Source organism: Phocoena phocoena, chromosome 15, assembly GCF_963924675.1.
Source record: "Phocoena phocoena chromosome 15, mPhoPho1.1, whole genome shotgun sequence".
Lineage (NCBI taxonomy): Eukaryota > Metazoa > Chordata > Mammalia > Artiodactyla > Phocoenidae > Phocoena > Phocoena phocoena.
In genome coordinates, this window is record NC_089233.1 from 12,632,875 (window position 1) to 12,655,300 (window position 22,426).

The window sequence follows — 22,426 nt, forward strand, 5'->3', positions numbered from 1 at the left end:
TTTGTACAACCTCTTTTCAGTCCCCTTGATTTTAATCAGAAATACACAATTATTCTTTTCCTCCAAATAGAGAAACTCAATCCCCATTTTAAATTCAATTATTGTAATTGCAGCATTCAGAAAAATAGCACATTCATTTTCTAATAAGAGATTGTGGATACCAAATTACTGCATATAGTATGTCAAAACAGGAAACTTGAGACTGGCAGGCCAGTGGGTGTTTTTATCTTGGCAATTTGTATTTTCTTGCAGACAATTTATAGTAATCCTACCCTTCCTTGTTTATGACATAGAAGACGGGCTTTTCAAGCCACCCTAAAATAAAGACTGTTGTTAGGTACAATTCAGTTTAAAATCCCAGTTATGAAAATAATGAATTCTAAGAGGGGCAAAAGTGAAGTACCTAATAAAGAGAAGAAGAAAAGGAATCAGGATTTGGGTCCTATGGGATGGCAGTCCAACACGTCTTCAGATCTCCTTGAACTACGTTCTAATGTTTGTACATCAGTTTGCCCCAAACCATATTTCTATTCCTTTCACCGTCTTGCATTTTAAAAATAAAACAGAAAATCTGATTGGTGGGAAGTTGATAATGTGGCCGTTATGTTTCAGCAATATGAGAGCACCCTGTTCCCTTTTCCTGTTTAATTCCAGTTGCTTTCGTTGGCTTGAAGTGAGTCGAATGTAAGAAGAAATACTTTAGGATTTTGAGTTTCCTGATTTCCTTAAAAGAATAACCTTAAAATCGGATTTTTACAAGTGTACAGTGTTACTCTTTTAGGATTTACTTTTAACCTCAAAATTATGTTCATGTTTTTCTCATAGACACTCTCAGACACCCACCATCTTCAAACACCTTAACATCCATTCCATCAACTACTGTTTATTTATTGATCTCCTTCATTAGACACTTCTTGTGACACTTTCCCTGAGATTTTTTTTTTTTTTTTTTTTTTTTGCGGTACGCGGGCCTCTCACTGTTGTGGCCTCTCCCGTTGCGGAGCAACAGGCTCTGGAACCGCAGAATCAGCGGCCATGGCTCATGGGCACAGCCGCTCCGCGGCACATGGGATCTTCCCGGACCGGGGCACGAACCCGCGTCCCCTGTATCGGCAGGCGGACTCTCAACCACTGCGCCACCAGGGAAGCCCTCCCTGAGATGTTTGGCTCCTGTAGTTTATGAATGCATTCTTTCACACACATTTATTGAGCACCTACTAGGTGCCAGGTTTAGGAAGAGCAAGATGCAGGCAAACTCTGAGATATGTTTGGGGAAACTGACATAGTGTTGGAGGTACTGGAAACCAGGAGCTAAAATAATGGCCAGAGAAGTCCATACATATGGAAGAGAGAACAGACATGTCCACGTGTCCCAGAGAGGTAGACCTCCTCTGCTGAACTGCTGAGTGCCTACTAAGTGACAAGCACTTCAGTTATATTCTCTCAACTAATCTCCATTTTTGTAGTTACCAGAGTTAATGTTTTCAGAAGTGTGATCTCTTCCCAGGGTTACTCGGTTGGCTCATTTTGTTAGCTCCATCCTTAAATAGGCCTTGCATATAAATAAATCTGTGCAGAGGGCTATCCAAGTAGCTCCTAATTCTGATTGGTCAGGATCTCTGGACAAATTCCAAAACGGCTGGCTTCCTAGTTGGACCAATAGTGCCTCTTGATGTTTTTGATGTTTATTCTGTGTATCTGTCCATTTATTTACTTTTCCAGTTTGAATTTCAATGAACATCTTAATAACGTCAAAGCCCATAAGACATAGTTTGCACTATGCATAACCTACAAGTTTAGATTCAAAATCTTAGATCTATGCATTTTACTTTAGTCCCTATACACAGAGTTACTGACTACCGTTTGACTGAAGAATAAGTCCAAACTATATTAACCTCCCAAACTGTGCATCAAGAACCGACAGGAATGCTTAGAAAATTGAATTCTAAAGGGTCTTTCCTTGTTGGTACTTTATCCATGAAATAAAGCCATTCATTCCAGTTGTTCTCTTCTTTGAGCGGGAATGATAGTTTCTGCTTTTGTTTGTTTGGGTTATTGTTTCTGTTTTTGTGTAGCATAGTATCAAGTCTTCAGACGCCTCCCAAGCAGAAATCCTTCCAGAATATGATTTCCCCTCTGGCAATAAAATGATGGAAAAATCCAACCCAACGTTTAAATGACTATTAAGTTACCTCATTTCTGTGTGTGATATAACATATCTTTCAGGAAGGAGTTGGAAAAAACTATTAGAATTTCTCTCTGGCTACTTTCACATGCTTGAACTTACTTAATTCTCAAAAAAATCTTCTGGAGTATGCATCATCCACCTTTACAGGTTGAAAAAAAAAGGTAGGCTCCAAGCTGTAAGTACCTTTTCCAAGACTGCATGACTCCTAAATTGAGGGCTCAGAACCTGAACTGAGGTCAGCGTGAGATTTAATAAGCACGTGCTGTGTGCGGGTTCTGTGCTAGGTCCTGCGCTTAAGGGAGAGCCATCTCAGGGAGAGTGGAAACATGGCTGATGGGCTGCATTCACTGTTGCTTACGTCATCGAAACGTCTTTAGTTTCAGCTTGCCTCTACTTACCCTCCGCCAAGCCATCAGTCAGGAAGATACTTGCTGGGAACATGAACTTTGGAGGACAGAACTGGGTTCCAGTACTACCTCTGCCCTTGGAAGCCTTCACTTCTCATCTTGAAAATGGAGGGCTCATCATACTTCCCTTCCAGGGCTGTTGTTGGGACATCCTTTTTTAATGACTGATAGCTGTGGGTTGGCATTTTTGGGGGAAAATGCTTTGAGATAGTGCCTAGTGAGAATCCCTCCCCAGAAAGAGCTATGCTGCAGAGATAGGAACCAGGCTTTTCCGGAATCGGCAGCTCAGAGCTGCTCTGCTGTTGTGGCTCTGCCTCTTTTTCCCTTTTTTTAAATTTTTTTGCCAGAGGTGGACGTTGTCCGTTTGACAGGGAATTGAATCGTGTAGGCACCGCTTAGCATGGAAAGCAGGAGTTTACATTCAGTGCCTCACAACCTTAGGGGCTTGAAGGAAGAATGGTTTGCAGCAGCTTCATTACCTAGGGAAAAAGAACTTGGAGTTACAAGCACTTTAAGAAAGATGCTTTTACTTTGCGTTTTGGAGAAAATAGAACAATTACCTACTGAAGGTGCAGTGGATGAAAAAACACGTCTGTTCCTACCACCCTGATCATCTAATCTGTTCAGATTTATTCTGCCTTCCTGAAGGTGATTCAAGCCAGGCTGTCCTTGCAGAGTGGCTGCACCAGTCCTTCCCCTGGCTGGGACACATGGTGATCGCCTGAGGCTCCCAGTGAAAGACAGACATTTCCTACTGCTGATAGGAGCTTCCTCTGAGGGCGGGAGCACCACAGGAAGTATCTGATATGTGGAATGCGTTGAAGGAGGGAGGGAGGGAGTCCATAAATCATCAAATCGTTGTTGAGCATCTTTTAGGATCCTTAAAACTGCACTAAGCCCTGTGATGATTCCTAGGACACCAGACTACTCTCTGAGGAACTCACCGTCTGCCAGGGAACGAGACATATATGTGAAATCAGTGGAGGATTATATTCTATCTAAACTAGAGGCAGTTAGATTTCCAGCACCTGACACACATACTCTTTTTTTTAAATGAATTTATTTATTCATTCATTTATTTTTGGCTGCGTTGGGTCTTTGTTGCTGCGCACGGACTTTCTCTAGTTGCAGCGAGTGGGGCTACCCTTCGTTTTGGTGCACGGGGCTTCTCATTGCTGTGGCTTCTCTTGCTGGGGAGCACAGGCTCTAGGTGCGTGGGCTTCAGTAGTTGTGGCAGGCGGGCTCAGTAGTTGTGGCTCGCAAGCTCTAAAGCTCAGTCTCAGTAGTTGTGGCGCATGGACTTAGGTGCTCTGCGGCATGTGGGATCGTCCCAGACCGGGGCTCAAACCCCCGTCCCCTGCATTGGCAAGCAGATTCTTAACCACTACGCCACCAGGGAAGTCCCAACACACATACTCTTAAAAACATCTTTTTTAAATTAAAACCTCACTCTTTGTTGAATAATGAATGAACAAATGATCTCTAACACCTCTTGAGCTCTTCCTATGTGTCAGGCACTGTTCTAGTCCCTTGTATGTGTACTACCTATATATTTATTATATATATTATTACTATATGTTTATGAATGCAGTGAATGCCCTCAACAACTTCATGAGGTTGATGCTGTCAATAGCCGCATTTGATAGCTAATGAAACCGAGGCGCAGAAAGGCAGCTTGTTTGTCCAAAGTCCTACAGACAAATCACAGGTGGTAGAGGCAGGATTTGAACCTAGGCCAATTGGCTCCACAGTCACAGATGAAGGAGAGTAAGGTGGCCTTTTCAAGAGCTTGTTGGCATTTTGGTTCAGACGAAGAGCAGCCAGGCTTTGTTATTAGCTCATCTGGCTCTGGCTTCCCTAGGACTTAAGCACCCTCCCCCTTTCTAGAACTCAGACCAGTGCCGGCCAACCCTGTGTGGTCCCACCCCACCGCTCCCCTGGCCCCGCCAGGCCTCTCCTTTGTCGTTTCTCTTACCGAGCACATTTCTAAATGAGGAAGGTTGCTCTGCTTTAAGGACATACAAATGGCTTGCCCTCACCTGTCAAGCACGATCCTTGTATTTTACCAGACCCATTATGAACGCAATCTTTCTGTCGAAAATTTGCATACCTCCTTTCTTGAAAAGTAATGACAGCAATTTCTTTCCCTCCGCTCACTTTCTGAGTGTCTCATTTAACGGCACCTGTGAAACCGACAGGCGCAGAGATGAGAAGTGAAAGAGAGCAGTTGATTAAATCATCATCAAGTCGGGCCTCAGAAAGTCAATTCTGCTTGCCGTCTGCAATGATATCCTTTTATCTTAAAGTAATGAGCTATGGCACTTTTGCATCGGGTAATGCGATAAGTTCTATTAGCATGTTCCATTTGCCTCACAAGCAAGGGCAAGTCATTTTAGCTAGCTCATATCACTGCAATCAAAGCAATTGGCTTCCCAGGCAGAGAAGAAAGGGAAAAGGCTCAGGATGATTTCTATGGATCACACACAACACAGTGGAAAAAATAGACTCTTGTATTATTTTAACCCATAACATGCTTTTCCTTTTTCCTCATCAGCAAATTTGGGTTTTATTAGCTCACACGGGACTCTGAAGAGAACCAAGCTTTAGTTGAAGCAAACCTAGGGGGCTCAGGCCCCACCCAAAGGAACCAGCAACTATGATCTAGAAAGGGAAAATCGCAGCATTACAGGGGGTCACAAATAGAATCCTGCCAAAGAAGATAACAGAGAAGGTCTCCCTGGTAATAACACTGTGGTCTCATAATCAACTCTTCCTTCACACCATCTGCAAAGTCATTTGTAATAGGTCCCCAGGCAGGTATGGATTAATGCTATTGATGACTTAGAATCAGTAAATCAATGACAGAGAGGCAAAGGATCCGTTGCTTAAGCCTAAAAGAGATGGTTTACAAATCACTGGGCCCTACACTGTCTGTTTTACCTTTGGATAGGAAACTCATTTTTCTCATCTTGGCGATCACTGAGGCTTGTGAGCTCTGGGTTTTAAGTACATTTCATCTTTGGGGTTTATGTATGTTTATACCTGGCAAAACGTGACTTCCTTTCCTCTAAGGAAAAAGAAAAGTGCTGAACACTTCAGAAGTTTGCGAAATATCCATTTCTTCCCCTATTTCCAGAAACCCCACAGTATTTTAATGAGCTAAGTGGAAATTTACAGCATATAAATTGTTTTTTTTTTTTTTACTATACCTGGATTTCCAGGTGACAAAAAGGAAAAAATGATTGAAAATTAATTTGTGAGCTGGAGTACTTCAGGCTGGACGACTGGATTTCTGGCAGGATGTGCGCGCTTCTAATCAGTGCTCAGAATGAGCCTGGCGCACAGTAGTCACTTTAAAATTATTTACTGAGAGAAAATGTGTGATCATTTGAGAGACCCTGGAGGGAAAGTGAGTTTTCTCTTAGCCCCCTCAGATCACAATGGCTGTTTGAACTCTGGCCAGTTCAAGCTGAGAACTTGAAAAGATGCCAGATTCTGAGGAGTCCCCATATAGGAATGATAAGGTTACCAGCACAAAATTCCAGAAGCTTCTGAAAGTTCTCCATTTTACCTCCCGAACAGCTGAAGACTGACCTTAATAATATATAGACCTTATATTATTTTCAAATGTGCTCATTTTGCGACTGTCAGAAGTTTTGTTCTTATCTTTTAAACTATTGTTGGGAACACACATCTTTTTTTTTTTTTTTTTTTTTTTTTTTTTTTTTTTTTGTGCAGTACGCGGGCCTCCCACTGTTGTGGCCTCTCCCGTTGCGGGGCACAGGCTCCGGACGCGCGGGCTCAGCAGCCACAGCTCACGGGCCCAGCAGCTCCGCAACATGTGGGATCCTCCCGGACCGGGGCACGAACCCGTGTCCCCTGCATCGGCAGGCGGACTCTCAACCACTGCGCCACCAGGGAAGCCCGGGAACACACATCTTTTGATTAGGCTTTCTTTTCATTTTTTTTAAAGAGATTTTTGATGTGGACCATTTTTAAAGTCTTTATTGAATTTGTTAACAGTATTGCTTCTGTTTTATGTTTTGTATTTTTGGCCACGAGGCATGTGGGATCTTAGCTCCCCGACCAGGGATCGAACCCGCACCCCCTGCGTTGGAAGGCGAAGTCTTAACCACTGGACCGCTAGGGAAGTCCCCTACTTTCATTTTTTTTTGAGCTATTTTATTTGATCAGACGTAGTTATTGTGGAAATACAGGGGAAGAGGAACCAATGACATCATTTTACAGTGAGAAAACCCAAACCATTTTCAGAGTTAAAATATTCTTTTTATTTCTAGGGCCCCAATAGCTTTAAATTTCACTTACAGTCCAAAGCCAGTATGAGAACAACGTAAACAATGTGAGGGACTTCTCTGGTGGCGCAGTGGCTAAGAATCTGCCTGCCAACGCAGGGGACACAGGTTCGAGCCCTGGTCTGGGAAGAGCCCACATGCCGTGGAGCAACTAAGCCTGTGCACCACAACTACTGAGCCTGCGCTCTAGAGCCCGCGAGTCACAACTACTGAAGCCTGCTCGCCTAGAGCCCGTGCTCCACAACAAGAGAAGCCCACACACCGCAACGAAGAGTAGCCCCCGCTCACTGCAACTAGAGAAAGCCCTTGTGCAGCAATGAAGACCCAATGCAGCCAAAAATAAAAAATAAATTAATTTTTAAAAAACAATGTGAAAGGAGGGCTTTGCGGAGTGATAAAAGACAGACAGCATCAGAGTTGCCATATGTGGTACAAAATACTGCCCGGTTTTTGCATGTACAAGGAACTCGGCAGATGGGAAGATGGTGGTGTACATGTTTTTAGTCACCATGCTGCTACCTCACTTCTTTAAATAAGAAAGTAAGTGTCATGTTTTCTGCAGGTGGCTTCTTCTGAAATTGCTTTTAGGTGAGGGATGTCTTTACCATCTTAGGGAAACCGCCTGCCCCAAAGGGGAATCGATTCATTTTGTCACTGGCAAAGTGAAATTGTACTTGATGTTAGGTGCTATAGTTTACAAGTTGGGGTTCTCCCTCATTTTCCTCTCATTTCCTTTAGGCAGAAAGAAGAATAAAATAACTTTGTTCAGCCGTGGTGTTCAGCCCTGACATCTTTGGTGGCAATGATAAATGGATTTGAGATACGAAATAACTGTTCCAGCAAGGTCCATTGAGCAGAATAGAGAGCAGTGCCCTCCTCAATGTCATTGTGTGTGATATATTCAATGATTGCCACTTTCTGCTTAAGAATGCATTCCATCACAAGGTCCCTGGAATTCCATCTCGTTCCCTCATTCTGAGTGAGGCAGAGAGGTGTCGCAGACCTTAGCTTATTTCTATATGTATCAGAGTGTTAAAACACAGATGTTGAGATTCCCAAATGGAAATGAGAAATGTTTGCTTTTGAAGAAGTACAATAAAATCCTAATTATGTCTTGTCTGGGCCTTTTAATGGAAGATATTTTCTTCTGGGCCCCAACTCCTTTGGTTCTGCAGATAACTTTAGGTCTGCGCATTGTGTTCAAACATACATCCCGTTGTATTACGCAGTCAGTGTTGGCTGTGCCTTCTTTCTTTGGAATTACTTGTCTTTTAAATCATAGTTAGCTTATGCTGCATGAAATCAGGAATTCTTAAGATGAGTGAGAGGGATCTATCGATATGATTGAGCATCTGCTGTATCTCAAGGCCTGGAGAAAGATGAACAAGGCACTGCCCTTTACCTACACAGAGCGCACGCTGTAGCAGGGAAGACTGTTGTGGCCAACAGTGAAAATACAGTTTTGTAAGGGATGGAGACAGAAGCGGTTAATTCTAAGAAGAGTACTGGAATTCTAAGAATTCCTCTTTATTTTTTGGCTGCATTGGGTCTTCGTTGCTACGTGCAGGCTTTCTCTAGTTGGGGCGAGCTGGGGCTACTCTTCGTTGCAATGCGCGGGCCTCTCATTGTGGTTGCCTCTCTCGTTGCGGAGCACAGGCTCTAGGCACACGGGCTTCAGTAGTTGTGGCTCACGGGCTTCAGTAGTTGTGTCTCACGGGCTCTAGAGCGCAGGCTCAGTAGTGGTGGCACATGGGCTTAGTTGCTCCTCAGCATGTGGTATCTTCCTGCACCAGGGTTCGAACCCGTGTCCCCTGCATTGACAGGTGGATTCCCAACCACTGCGCCACCGGGGAAGCCCTCTAAGAATTCTTAAATTCTAGGAAGAGTATTGGAAGATTCAGAGGAAACTCTGTTTTTAAAGGTAAATTACAAGTTTTTAGGTAGAAACTTGGAAGAATAGAATTCCAGGCAGAGGGCATTGTTAAGTGCAAAGATGGAAGGGCCAGAGGGTGTGACCGAGTGTGCTGGGGTGTGACTGGAGCAAGGGATGTGTTAGGGTGATACCACTAAAAGAGTGGATGCAGACCAAGGCCAGTCTGTGAGCTGTTTGTAACTAATCCACTGTGAGGTTAGTATAGCACTTGAGAGTAAGCATTTGGGAACTTTTATAGCAATTCAGTAGAATAATTTTGTATCTCTTAAATCTAACAGTAACATATTTTTACGTGTCTTTGCTTTTTCACTTTTCTAGCAATTTATTTTTTATTATATCTTACAAAGTATTGGTCTAAAACGTATTGGAAATTAGAACAAAAACAAATGGTCCTTCTCCAAAGAAAGCCCGAGAAGCCCTGTGTTGGAGGAGCAGTGGGGAGTGGGAGAGTTGGAAACAGCGTGAAGAGTTTTCATTGCCTTCTCGGCCATGGGAAGTGTCATGATCAAATTGGAATTTAGGAAATCCACTCCTGTCAGTAAGGACTTGGATTCGAAATGAAAGAGACTGTAGGCCCTGGAAAGCAGTCATTAGCCTCTTGTAATGATAAAATAAAAGCCTGAACTAAAGCAGCGGCCATGGCCATGAAGATGGAGAGGATTTAGAAAGTTGAATCAGTAATGTGGGGTGAGAGAGAAAGATAGGTCTGCTCAAGAACGGATTCAAGGAGGCTGACAAGACTCTTCACTCGGGCAGTTGAGTGATTGCATGGTGACGTCATTACCAGGAACAGCACGGGAGGGGGCAGGTGTGGGGTGAGTAGAAGATGGTGCGTCGGGATTTAGATGGATACTTGAGCCTGAGGTGTTTATAGGGCTTCAGGAAGTGGGTATAGCAAACAAAAACATCTGTTAGTGCTGGCTAACATTAATTGTCTGCACTTACTCTGTACTACGTCTAAGTTGTTTACATGTATTAACTCACTTTATTCTCATCTCCTTAGGAGGGAAATGCCATTATTACCCACACTTTACAGATAAGTAAACTGAAACTCAGAGAGTTTAAATAACTTTCTCAAAGTCACATAGCTGGCAAATGGTAGGCATAGAGATTTTTTTTAGTCCCAACATATACATGGTAGCTGGAACCAAGGGAATCTTTAAGGACTCCCGTGGAAATCATATAGAAACGATAGACCTGCAAATGCAACTCTAGGGAAACAATGACATTAAAGAATATGCAGAAAAGGAAGGGCTGTGAGCAGATACTAGGAAAGCGCAATATTGGCGAATGTGTACAAGGGGAAAATTCCAGCGTGTTCAATGGACACATTCCAAATTTCCAGCACTAGGGAATTTGTTTTCTAGATTACTTACAATCCATTACAGTGCAGCCTTTTCAAAAACGTGATGCTACTGGCAAGTATTACTCATTCAACTAAAATATTTGACATATTAGGTAAAAACAAAGCAGGTTACCAAATACTAGGACTTTATTTTCATTTCTTAACATTTGTGAGTGAAGGATGTAGAGAATGGAGGAAAGACAGGAATGAATTATACAAATGTGTTAACAGTGTTTATTTGTAGAGGGTAGGCTGATGGGTGATTTTTTAAAAATCTATTTAATACGTACATATTAATTTTCAAAAGGAGAAGATATTGGGGAGGGGGTTGGTTGGTTATTTGCACAGTTTAAGAGGTGGGGCTTGTCTGGGAAAGGAAGAAGGTACCTCCAAAGGTTTGGTTCTAATTTGGGAAACTAGAGGGAAGAGGAGGTGGAGAGGAAGTTGAGTGTGATGGGTTGGAATGACCGGAGGTACTCAGGTCAGGAGCTGGTCTCTTTCTGATTCTGCATTCGAGGCATGTGGCTTGGATTTCATGCCTCCTCTTTCCCTCTCTTGTCTTTGGTGGGTTGGGGGTCATGTCTTTGTGTGAAGGCTGAGTGATCGAGAATTCCTCCCTGTCCGGCTTTTAAAATGGAGGAAAATATTTTCAGCTGTTCACAAAGGGCTTTGAAATCTAGTCCTGGAGAGCACTCTGTCATGTCAAGCTGGTCGTTAGCGTGCAACCCGTTTGCTAATAAACCAGTACAGGACCCCGATGTCAAAATGCTTAAAATGGTCAAATCAGCTGGGACCCCGTTTCTGCATTTGACATGCCTTTTCCATTTCCGGGCCTCATGCAGAACATAAACCTGACTCAGGAGGTGGCTGTATGAGAGCTCTCATGAATTGGAGTGGGTATCTAGGGAGTGAGGAGCAGACACTTCTTCTTTTAACCTTTCAAGACCAAGAATCATTTGGCCAGAAATCCACAACGTATTGAACTTGGGGTGTGAAAGCCGTACAGTGTATTAAATGTGAATTTGAGGCCATGAATTTTACCCACACCGACTCTATAAAACAGCCTCCCTTTTTCATAAAGCAGGCCAGCGAAGCAGAAAGACTCCTTAGGACTGTGGCTCGCTTTCCGTCTGGGCTTGTCAACAAACCCCCTTTATGAGTGGAATAGACCTCTCGTATGTGTCGAGCTTCTGGCTTTTGCAGAGCGTGTTAGGAGCCAGGCTAGGCAAACGTTGGGCGCTGTTTGCTGAGTGCCTTTATTGCCTTTGCATAATTTATGAGCTGGAGGGGTTGACCATCATTCGTCTCTGCCAGGGGCTGGCACTCGAGGCTCCAGAGAGCGGAGCTGTAAATTGGATGGTGCGTTCCTGCTGAGCTCACGGCAAAGTCCTCGGGTCAGTATGGGAATTTAATACCAGAAATGGAACTGTTTTCTCAGCGCACCATGTGGGCCCCAGTACAGCACAGACTGTTTCGGCAGACTCTGACTGGCCTTGTCGAGGGGCTGTCACTCACCCGGCATGTTGTGTGGGGAGCCTGAGCATTTTTAATCGGCTTGGCATCCGTGCCGCTTCCATAATGGATACCAGTAGGTCTCAGTTCTTCACCATATGCTTAACTCTGGAGACAAGGTGCTTCTGGGTATATCAGTAATTACTTGATGCAGAATTAAGTGGACCTTGAAATTAGAACTGGACTGTTGGAAAGCAGGCAGCTTGACACTTTGATAGAAATAACCATTCCCAGGGACATGCTGCTGTTAGGGTGGGGGGAGGGGCGTGGACAGTGGTGATTCTTTGCCCCTGCTGTCCTCCCCACTGCTTCTATCCCCTGCACACCAGTCCTTGGGGGTGCGGGCAAATCCTCTGCCTCGGCCTCCAGCTGCCATTGAGTACCTCACAAGGCGGGCTGTGAACATCTGGGGAAATGAGCCTGCCTGGCAAAATCCTCTTTTCTCTTGCACACCCCTCCTGATTCATGCTTTGTCACTCTCGAAAATGTGCCGGAACTTAGGAACCTCAAGTTGATTCAAGGCAATGGAGAAACTACACAGGAGAACGGCTGCTCTTCATCCGTCTGCTGTTGGAGGCCTTCAAGGTCTTCATCTCACCCATTTTCTTTCTCAGCTGGCCTGACTTATTGTAACAGAGCAATCGCTCATCAGGCAGAAGAAAGTAAGTTAAGACGATCTGAGGTTGGGAGCCTGGTTGAAGACAATGCAGTGGTTAAAGCACTGTCACCAAACCTCTGATAAACCCGTGGTATTGAGGAACCAGTGGGAAGAGCAGAAAATATTACAGCTCTCCAGGCCATGAGGTTGCTGTGTGAGTTCCTGATGCTGATTGTACAGACAGCTTAGGCTGGAAAGAAGTAGCCCCCAAATTGAATCTTAATACAGCAAGATGTCCATTTGGATGGAGGTTTTGTTACTTTGCACTGAAAACACCCTAATGGTGGTTTAAACAATAAGGTGACTTATTGTCGTCTGAACGAAAAAGTCGGGAGGCAGGCTGCTCTGAGGTTGGTTCACGTGTCTCACTTGTGCCAGATTTTTCTTCCCTTGTTCTGTACTTCAGCCTTTGGCTTCATTTTTGCAAGATGGCTGCCACAGATCTGGACATCACGTCCTCATGCAGTGGTGTTCAGAGGAAAGAGGCAGTGCTTCCTGCTTTTCTCCTTTTTTTTTGAGGAGAAAGGGGTTTTCCAGAACCTTCAGCAGACATTTCCTCAAGTCCCAAAAGTGGGTCTTACGGCCACCCTTAGCTGCAAGGAAAGCTGGGAAAGAGAGAATATCTGGCTTTTTCAATCTTGAAATGTCAGGACAAGGTACAGACTAGGGAGAAGGGGGTTGTGAATGGCTGTGGGTGTGCAGCCAGCAGTGGCTGCCGTATAGCACATTTATTTCCTGTCTCTGTTCATAGCTACATCAGCTCCCTTGTCCAGGTGGCCACACTAAAAAACCTTGGCATCGCCGTAAACTCGTCCCTCCTACTTGCTTCCCACATCCATGTATTATCAAGCCCTGTTGGTTCTCCCCTCAGAACTGCTCTGCCATCTGTTCTGCCCTTTCTCAAGCCATGCACCATGCTGGTCTAGACACTGTAAGGGTTGCCAACCCGGCCTCCCCGTGACCTGGGCCTTTCCCCACGGCACACCATCTCTCCTCCACCCCACGGAAGATTCATCCTCACGGAGTAGCTATATCTCTGATCACGTCACACTGGGTACCTCGACTGTGAAACTGAAAGCTGCTCAGGGACCAGTCCTGTGTCTTGACTGAATGTCTGAGCAGCTTGCGGCGCTAATCAAGGGCTGCTGCGTGAACGAATGGATGTATTTACATGCTGAGTGTTTACTCTGACAGAACACACCCGCTTTTTAAAAATCAAATACTGGAAACAGTCGGTGTGAAAAGTGGTTTGGGGGCTATCTGCCCGGAGCCTTGAATGCCACTTGAAGGAGTTTAAACTTCATCCTCAAGAGGAAGTGTCCTGTGATGGTGAAGGGGGCAAGCTGCAGGCTCACATTTGGTTTGAGTTCAAGTTTAGTTTTACGATGGCTGCATACTCTCGTAACTCCCGCAAGTTACGTCATCTCTCTGTGCTTTAGTTGTCTCACTTCTGAAGTGGGGATGGTAAGACTCACTTTATAGGATCTGTGGAAGACTACATAAAATAATTGAGGTGAAATGCTTTGCATGGTATATAGCACATAGTAAGCACTCACAAATATTAGTTATTATCACAGAACTTGCTTCTCTGTTAAAATCATTTAGGTCTCAGTCTATTAAACTCGATTAACTAATATTAAGTCTGTCAATTCCATGAGAGCAGAATCTTTGATTCCATTTTCATTATAGCCTGTCATAAGGCTTAAGCTTTCAACACATATTGTTGGAGAAATTAGTTTGTCATCTTAATGACAATCTCACCCAACATCATTATTTTCTTTGAAAAATAAGGAAATAAGCTTAGCTGGGTGGACATACTTGGCCCAAAGATACAAAACTAGGAAGAGTAGAGAGAGGACCTTAAAAAAGAAAAAAAAAATCAAACATTAGATAACAAAACACTCTTGGTTTTTAATAAAATTTGTGTTCTTTTTTTTTTCCTTTCCTTCTAATGAGGAACCCAAAGCTTTGAGTTAACTATCATTCCCTGGTCTTCTGAAACCGAGGTCAACAGTTGGAATTTGGAATCTGTTAGATACGGTGTGAGTCTCCTGCCCTAAAACTTTTTTTTTCTTTTTTGCCCATATCATTGATTTGTTACCCTGACCTCTTGTTCTTGACATGTTTTTAATAGAGAGTATTCCCTCTTTTCTCTGGGCGATCACAAGTGGTGAGCCTTGCTGAACGTGTTCTGTTTCTTTCAAAGCCCAGATGAGAGAATGAAGTGCCCAAAGGTTTACCTCTTTTCCTCTAGAAAAGCACCAGGAGAGAGAGAGAGCGCTCCATTCACATTAGCTGAAGGTAGAACATCTCCATTAAGAAATTGATTTCGCTCTGAATCCCATTGAATAATCTTGATTTGCCTTAATCTCATGGCCCGGTTGGCTCCGCCGTGCAGCAGGGGGTGCTCACTGGTGTGACCAGCTGACCACAGAACGAGCCACGGAGCACCGGCATCAGATGAATTCAACAGAACAGCTTCTCGGCATTTTGCTTCTGTTTCTATTTACAGCACTTGAGCTGAAGAAACTTTTTAGCTCAGACAACGTTCCCTACTTCCTTTACTTGTCTTGCTTTTTTTTTTTTTCTGTAGCAATAGCAAAAACATACTCGATTTTTGCACTAATGCTTCTTCTCTTGTCTTCCTTTTCAGTGTGACAGCGATAGTGACCAGGAAGAGAAGGTAAGCCCCCCTTCATCCCCCCACTGTGGGCATAGCACACAAGTACCATGAGCACCGTGTCTCCCTCTCACAGCCTCAGGGCGGGGGGTGCCGGCTGCGTGTTGACAGCACCTCTCTTCTGCAGAGACAGGCTTTATTCACACAGTGACATTGCCTGTGATAAGAAATAACATTGAATTTGTGAGCCCCACTTTTTAAAAATAAGCCCTTTAATGTCGCGTATATGTGACACTATGTTTTCACTTTATAGAAGCTTTTAAAAGAGGAAATTGTTTATTTTAATAGCCATCTGATTTTTCTTGTCTTATCCTTGATTGGAACATTAAACCTGCTAGTATGTATGCATTTATAATGTCGTTCCTGCATTTCTTTTACTGACCCATATGCTTCTTCCTGCTTTTCTGTACACATTGGTCTTCTTGATAGAAATGGTAATCGTTTGTTTCTAGGAGCGTCTTCATGCGGGGAAGAGGTGGGCTGGGGCTGTCAGGTGGGAACCACTCTCTTCTCGTCCAGGTGGGTGGTCGGGGGGAGGGCACTTCTTCCAGCAGGTACATGCTCTGTTTCAAGGCTGATGGCCACCAGCCTCTTTGTATCCAGTTCGACACGGATCAAGAAAAGGAGCTCGATTTGGGGGCTTCCGGAAGGTAGGATCACAACCTGGTAAAGTGAGCGTTCTGCTGTCTGAGGCAAAGGGATTGTTTGTCTGTTTGGTCTTTCTTTCTAGCTGTCCCAACCCCTCAACCACATTTCTTTCCAATTTTATTCCCACTCTATGTATTTTGAAAAGAGTTCCCTGAATACCGTGGTTTCTGTATTGCCTGGCACCGAGAGGGAGGTACCAGTCCTCCCGTCCCCAGCTTCTGGATCTGTCCCGCACAGCTGGCTTTCCTGAGCCCTGTTCCCTGACCCTCACCTCCTACGTGCTGGTGGATTTGACTGGGAATCCTGTGGTTAGTATTTGGTAGGATCTTGCCGTCAAGCCTAGAATTCTCCCTCCTTCCCTGCTGCCAGCCTCCAAGAGCGATCTAAAGGCTCTTGTTCTGTGCTGTCGTTAATTTGAATTCAGCATAGGTAGCCCGTTACAAAATGCGAGACATCATCATTTGAGCAGGTCAAGCATATTCAGATGAAGACAAATGGTGCTTATTTGATTTCCTTAGAATCAGGAAATGAGAAAAATGCTCTCTGGAGAAATCATGTTCTGTCTGACTTGGGTGATAGACCAACGCATGTCCCCCAGATAAGAGCAGGCTCTCGCCCTGAGGTTTTTATCTCTGAAGGACGGCTAGGACTGTCAGCTTGCTGACATGTGCATTATCCATGTCATTTTAAACAAAGTGACCTACGGAAGGGTGCGCTGCGCTGTGACATGGTAATGGGCTGTTGGATGACAGTGAAAGTACACACTGGAAAGGGGGCTGTGGATTATTCTTTTGTTTAACTGACAAGTAGGAGCTTCCTTTCTCCAGCCCCCAGGAGTCCTAGCTCCTTGGAAGTCAGTCCCCCAGTGCCTCAGGCAGCCAGTGGGTCGTGGGTGCCAGAGACACGTAGGGGCTCAGCATTCAGGCGAGCTCGCTGGCCCCCAGAGCCGTCCGGGCCGCATCCCACAGGGCAGTAGTCATCTCGTTCCATCAGGCATCGCAGGCATCCAGGGAGGGACCGGTACTTCTGGCCACTGCTGGAGATCTTTTACAGGTGATCGTTGATCTCACTTTCCAAGTGAGTGGCACGTCTCCAAAGGGACGAGGCTTCCTCGAGGTTTCACAGCCAAGCAGACCTTCTTTCCTTAAAAGGCAGTGTGACTTCAGGAAGTGTCACAGTCTCCAGCAGTGGCAGAAGGTGGCAAGGACGTTCAGTTTTGCGTTCCACCTAGGTGTCTTGATCAGCAGTGTCAACCTTGACTGTGCTTGCAAATGCCCCGGGAGCTGTACGAGTCCTGATGCCTGGACCGAGTCCCAGTCCAGTTGCCTCAGACTCTCTTCAGGTGTCTAGCAGCCCCTGTCTAGATGATCACTAGCTCTGGTAATGTCGAGAATTATCAGCACCGCCTGTGGTTTTCAGAGGTGTCTGGGGGCCAAGGTGTTTCCTGCATCCTGAGAGCACCACAACTAGTTGTTTGCTGGGATCTGAGTCCCCGAGTCTTTGCCGCCCGGGTTTTCGCCTCTGAGTGTGGGAAGCAGCGAAGTGTCGGCCCAGAGGAATGGGCAGTGGGAAGGTAGCCATCACCCACGGCTCCGAGTTCAGGGTGATTTCAGGACAACGAAGGAGAATAAGATGTCCATCGGCAAGTCCGCGGGAGGGGTGATGACGGGGCACAGAGGGCCGTTGGGAGTGGTCCTCTGACATGTGTGCATTTCCTGCCTCGGCCACCCCAGTCGCTTTTCCTGTGGACTGTGGTGGCCCTGCAGGTCCTCTTCTTCTTACTCGGGAGCTGCTTCACAGCTGCCCTGCCACCCGGCTCTCCTCCAGAGGGCTCCCGGCAGGAACAGTCGAGACTCTGTGATTGCAGTCGTGCCTGCTTCGCCCTGTTACAGTTAAGACTGTCAGGCTTCCCCTTTTGGACTGAGATCGTCTGGTGTTTATCATCGACTTTAACACTGCCCTCCCAGACTTCTCCTCCAAGCCGGAGCCTGGGCCCCTGTCAGCCTCCCCTGTGCCGGAGCCTCTTGCCTGGGCCCCCCTCAGAGCCCCAGACTAACCTGGGCTGCCTTCATGTGCTGCTTGGAGGATTCGCATTCAAATCTGAATTGCTAGTGGTGGAAAAGATGCCACTCCGTGTCCTGGGATGCCTTCGGCAACCCCGCCAGGGATGCTGTCAGAGGCAAAAGTGAGACTTGCAAGGACCCGCTGGGATTTCTCTCAGGAAGACCTGTCATTCTCTTACTCTGTAGGGATCTGCAGAACTGGCGGTCTAAAGTTAGGGTACTGTATTTCACACAGCTGACTGAATTAGGATAAACTCTGCTTTCCTCTGATACGAAGCTGTAATTTATAAAATGATACCCTTACTAATTAACATGGAAGGGACTGGGAAAGGGGCTAGAAAAGCAGAGCTTTCCATAAGTGCAGGAGGCATTCTTATACATGGAAGAGGCTTGATGAGACACTGGGCAAAGCATCCCTTACCCTCCCCTCACAGCCACGTGAATACACCTCACGTTAATGTCAGCGGACCTGGAGGGCTTTGGTAAAACTTGGGTGGAAGATTAGAGAAGGCTGGAAACACTGCGTCTTAGATGTGGGATCGCTCGTCTTTGCAGTTAGTGCAAAGAAAAGAGGCAGCACTTGACACCTTAATCACCCAAGTTAAGCAATTATCCCAATCCCCCACTGGAAGTGAATTGGTGTCATGAGAACAAGGAGGCAACGCGCGTATTTCCACATATTTGGCCTATGTTTTCTCTTGTTTCCTCTCTTTCTCTACCACTGGCAGCAGCCTATTGTGCTAAGAAACACCCCCCCGTTTGGTTATGAAATCAATGTGGAGATGAAAAATAATTCTCTTTCCATTTACCCGCTCCCTGTGTATTTTGTGGGCCACGTGACAGAGCTGGTTGGAAGGTGTGGTGGCCAGTGGTCAAGCCCTTGGGCCTCCGAGTCTGATGGCCTGGGCTTGTTTCTGACGGTCCCTTACTGTCCTGGAGCCATGGACAAGCCTTGGTTCTCTCATCTGCCAAATGGGGGTAACAACAGCTCCACCTAGAGTTTTGTAATAATGAAATTGGCTCAGTGCCTGGTCCGTAGTAAGTGCTCTGTAAATGTTAACTTTCACTAGTTTTCCTTGGAGCGCAGTGAGGGAGAATCGCTTGGGGAAGGAGGGAGGCTATCTTTCTCTTCCAAAAGCTCAGGATTTGCCAGAAAACCTGCCAGAGGATAAGAGGTGTGATTTTTTTTTTTTTTCCACTGGAACCCGGGGCTCCGCCTTCATCCCCCAGGGCACTTCTTCCTGACACAAGCTGAACGGAAGTGTTGTGAAATTTGGAAGGGTCCCCAAATGATGATTTTTTAAATTCCTTACCCCAAACACCAGGCTTTCCTTTGGGCCCAACCTGGAGTCAAGAGCAAGCATGCCGGCCTGGAGGGATCAGATGGTGATGAAGTGGGTTGTACAGCCCTCGTCCCACAAGCCAAACACTGTCAGTTCCCAAATACCCAGCACAGGAGAGAGGGTCTGATGCAGTCCATCTGGGGTGGGGGCCACAGCATCTGTATTTTTTTAAAAGCTTCCTGATAATTTTTATACAACTGGTTTTGAGCACTACTACCTTTTTACAGATGTCAAAGAGAAGCGTTTACTTTCCTCTGCTTCTAACATTTTGACAGCCCAAGAGAAAGTCCTGAAAGCTACAGAGGTGTTGTGTGTGTTCGCGCACCCCACGTGCATGTGTTTGTAGATGTGTGGTGCATACTGCACGCAGTACACACACACACACAACCTCTTCATAGATGTGAGCCGTTCTCCTGTTCCTCACGATTTTTTTTGTTTTCGGTACGCGGGCCTCCCACGGCCGTGGCCTCTCCCGTCGCAGAGCACAGGCTCCGGACGCGCAGGCTCAGCGGCCATGACTCACGGGCCCAGCCGCTCCGCGGCATGTGGGATCCTCCCGGACCGGGGCACGAACCCGCGTCCCCTGCATCAGCAGGCAGACCCCCAACCACTGCGCCACCAGGGAAGCCCCCCTCATGAAGATTTTAACATGACTCCTGATTGCAGTTTCCTGTCTCTGGGCTTTTAATGATTGGAATGACCACCTGGAGGAGGTTGCTTGGTCCCCGTGAGTTGCTCACCAGTACCCAGGACAGCCTGCTGGGACACTGGCTAACTGCAGATGCAGAACCACAGAGTTCCCACGTCAGCTCCCTCTCCCTTAACATGCAAACACTTTCTGGTGCATTCTAATTTTTTAATTCAAGCTAACTTTGTTGTGTTTGATCATTTTGTATTCACTCGTGTGAGAAGGGGGCAGTTTCTAAGAAAAGCAGCAGGAAAACCAACAGAGGCTTGTGTTCCTAATTCAACACAAACCACATGCCTAACTTGGCTCCTGAAGGACTGAGAAACTGCTGAGCTGTCAAAATAAAGACAGGGCATGCGGCTTGTGCTTACAGTGGAAGAGTCCCATCCCTCGATTGGCCACGTTTCACACTTGGTAAAAATTATGCACCCTCAGCAACATTCCACAAACTCAGAAGGCCTTCGTTGTTGCTTGTAGAACCCGCATCCTTGGTTTTGAAACAGGACATGTTCTGATCAGGAGACAGCTTAGAGATGCTGTCCTACACTGCAGATAGAGAAAGGAATTTTCTCCTCCCTTCCAGTTTCATAGCAGCAAAGCGTACAAGCGTTGCCCAGGAGAAGAGTAGGGACCCAAGTTCTGGTCTTTATGTCCCTAAAGTTCAGTAATGTTCATTGTTTTGCAAAATTTGCGTTTCCTTTTTTGGATACTCATCTCCCAATGGAGGGGATAAGTGAAACAACTTCAGAAAACTGGTACTCACACCTGAGTGCACCTCATATCAATCCCAGGATTTATCTTCTGGGCTCCCAACAAATTTCTTTTATAGTTTTATTTTCTCATAAGACACTTCTAAGCCATTTATGAATTTCCCACCTTACTTGGGAAATTTCTGCAGTTCTTGGCTGAGTTTCAAGGGCTGTTTTGGATGTCTGAATCCCACGATGCCCATCCAGTCGACCTCCAAGATTAGGTCTGGGTCAAAATGACACTTTATTGTCCTTCCAACATCGCCATGTTTCCGGTTGGCTTAATTCCATCCTATCCATCAAAAATTCCTATTGATACCATCCTTGGATTTAATTTCTACTGCATATTATTTTAAACGTCTCATTAAGTTTTTCTCTTTGTCCTATCGTAGCGTTTTCATGCCAAACCAAAAACTGCTTCACTCACGTTAAATGTGTATGTAGAATATCTGTCCATTACAACCATGTCATACACCTGAAAAAGACAGAGGTTTCATGTATGTATATACATATATTTATTTATATAAATATTCAGATTATTTATTAAATATAAATCAATAAAATGAATACTTGAGTTATTGGAAATTGGTCAAACATCTTCAGCTAAACTCTTGTTTCTTAGAATGAATAGTGAGAGGAACGGGTTCTGGATGTTCCCTTGTTCTCATGGGTGGGTAATGGAGAAGGACACTCAGAAGACCCGGTTTATCATTTCTCACTAACCAAGTGTATGGCCTTGGAAAAATTACCTAATGTTGCTGAGCCTTAGTTTGTCATCTATAAAATGGGGCTGGAGTCAATGATGCAGCTTTGAATATCCTCATTTTCTATGTAGCTGTTTACCTAGGACCCAACAACATGGCAGACCCAGAGGGAAATGTACATGAGTATATTTTCTCTTTGCCAAAAGGTAGAAGGAAGATTATATTAAACATGTCTCCATTTGTTCACCTCTCAGATTCCTAACAGTGAATAAACGTAGTGTGGACGGGTCCAGGCACAGCTGTGTTGACTCTTTCAAGTAACTAAAGGAAACTTACTATGGGCCTAATGTCTAAACAAAGGTCATTACCTGTTTGTTGATTCTTTCATTTAGTCATTCACAACAACTCACTTATTTTTTCTTTTTTCAAGTACCTACTGATGAACCAGCATGGACTTGACAGAGTTGCTTGACTCTGTTGGGTCTGTCACCATGCACTTGCCAATAGGCAGCAGAGCAGTTAGTTTAATCTTATTCCTCAATTACCCAAATTATTTAGGAGAGCATGGGAGCTAGTGAAGAACTAGTTGACATAGTATGTTTCAAGAACTCACTTGATTGGTGAGTTAATAATGAGTATTATTTGACCTATAAAATGAATTCTTCTGGAAACGTCCAGTATTGAATATATGATTCTACATTCCCAGAGAAAAGATCAGCTGCTTTCCCTTAGAATGAGCCATTGGCTTGGATTTTATGGCTTAGCTGAAGGGAGTGTTGCAAAGCCAAGGAGGAATTAGGTGGAGGTGGTGGCTTTCAGCCTCATGAAGTGGACCATGAATGCTGAGCCACCCGAGAGGGAGGTCCTGAGCAGAGGCGTTAGTACTGGCGATTCCTTTAACGGGCGGCTTGTCAGTAGGTATGGCCTGGGCCGCTGTTTGGTTGTCAGAAGAGTCTGTCGTACTCTACATTTGGGTTGGAGAATGTCTGTCCTCGTTAAAGATGTCTGAATTTCTTTTTGGTCATGCGCGTGTGTATTTGTGTGTGGGTGTGAGTGTCTTAGTTAATCCCCCCTTGGCAACTTCCAGATGGTGACATATAATTATGGGTGATTACTCCTTGTAACTTTGCCATACCTAGGTATGATAAAGATAATAAAATCTCTGTATTAGAATGCATTAGTAATTAGCCAAACT

At 45.1% G+C, this 22,426-nt stretch overlaps 1 protein-coding gene across 2 annotated transcripts in view; it reads left to right on the top strand.

Moving 5' to 3' along the window:
• The window catches only part of AUTS2 (activator of transcription and developmental regulator AUTS2), a 1,117,528-nt gene that overhangs the window by 783,901 nt on the left and 311,201 nt on the right, over window positions 1-22,426 (top strand). For both annotated transcript variants that reach the window (XM_065892407.1, XM_065892408.1), the window contains exon 5: window positions 15,010-15,039. In XM_065892407.1, the coding sequence (XP_065748479.1) occupies window positions 15,010-15,039 (30 nt within the window). The remainder of the gene's footprint in view (window positions 1-15,009; window positions 15,040-22,426) is intronic.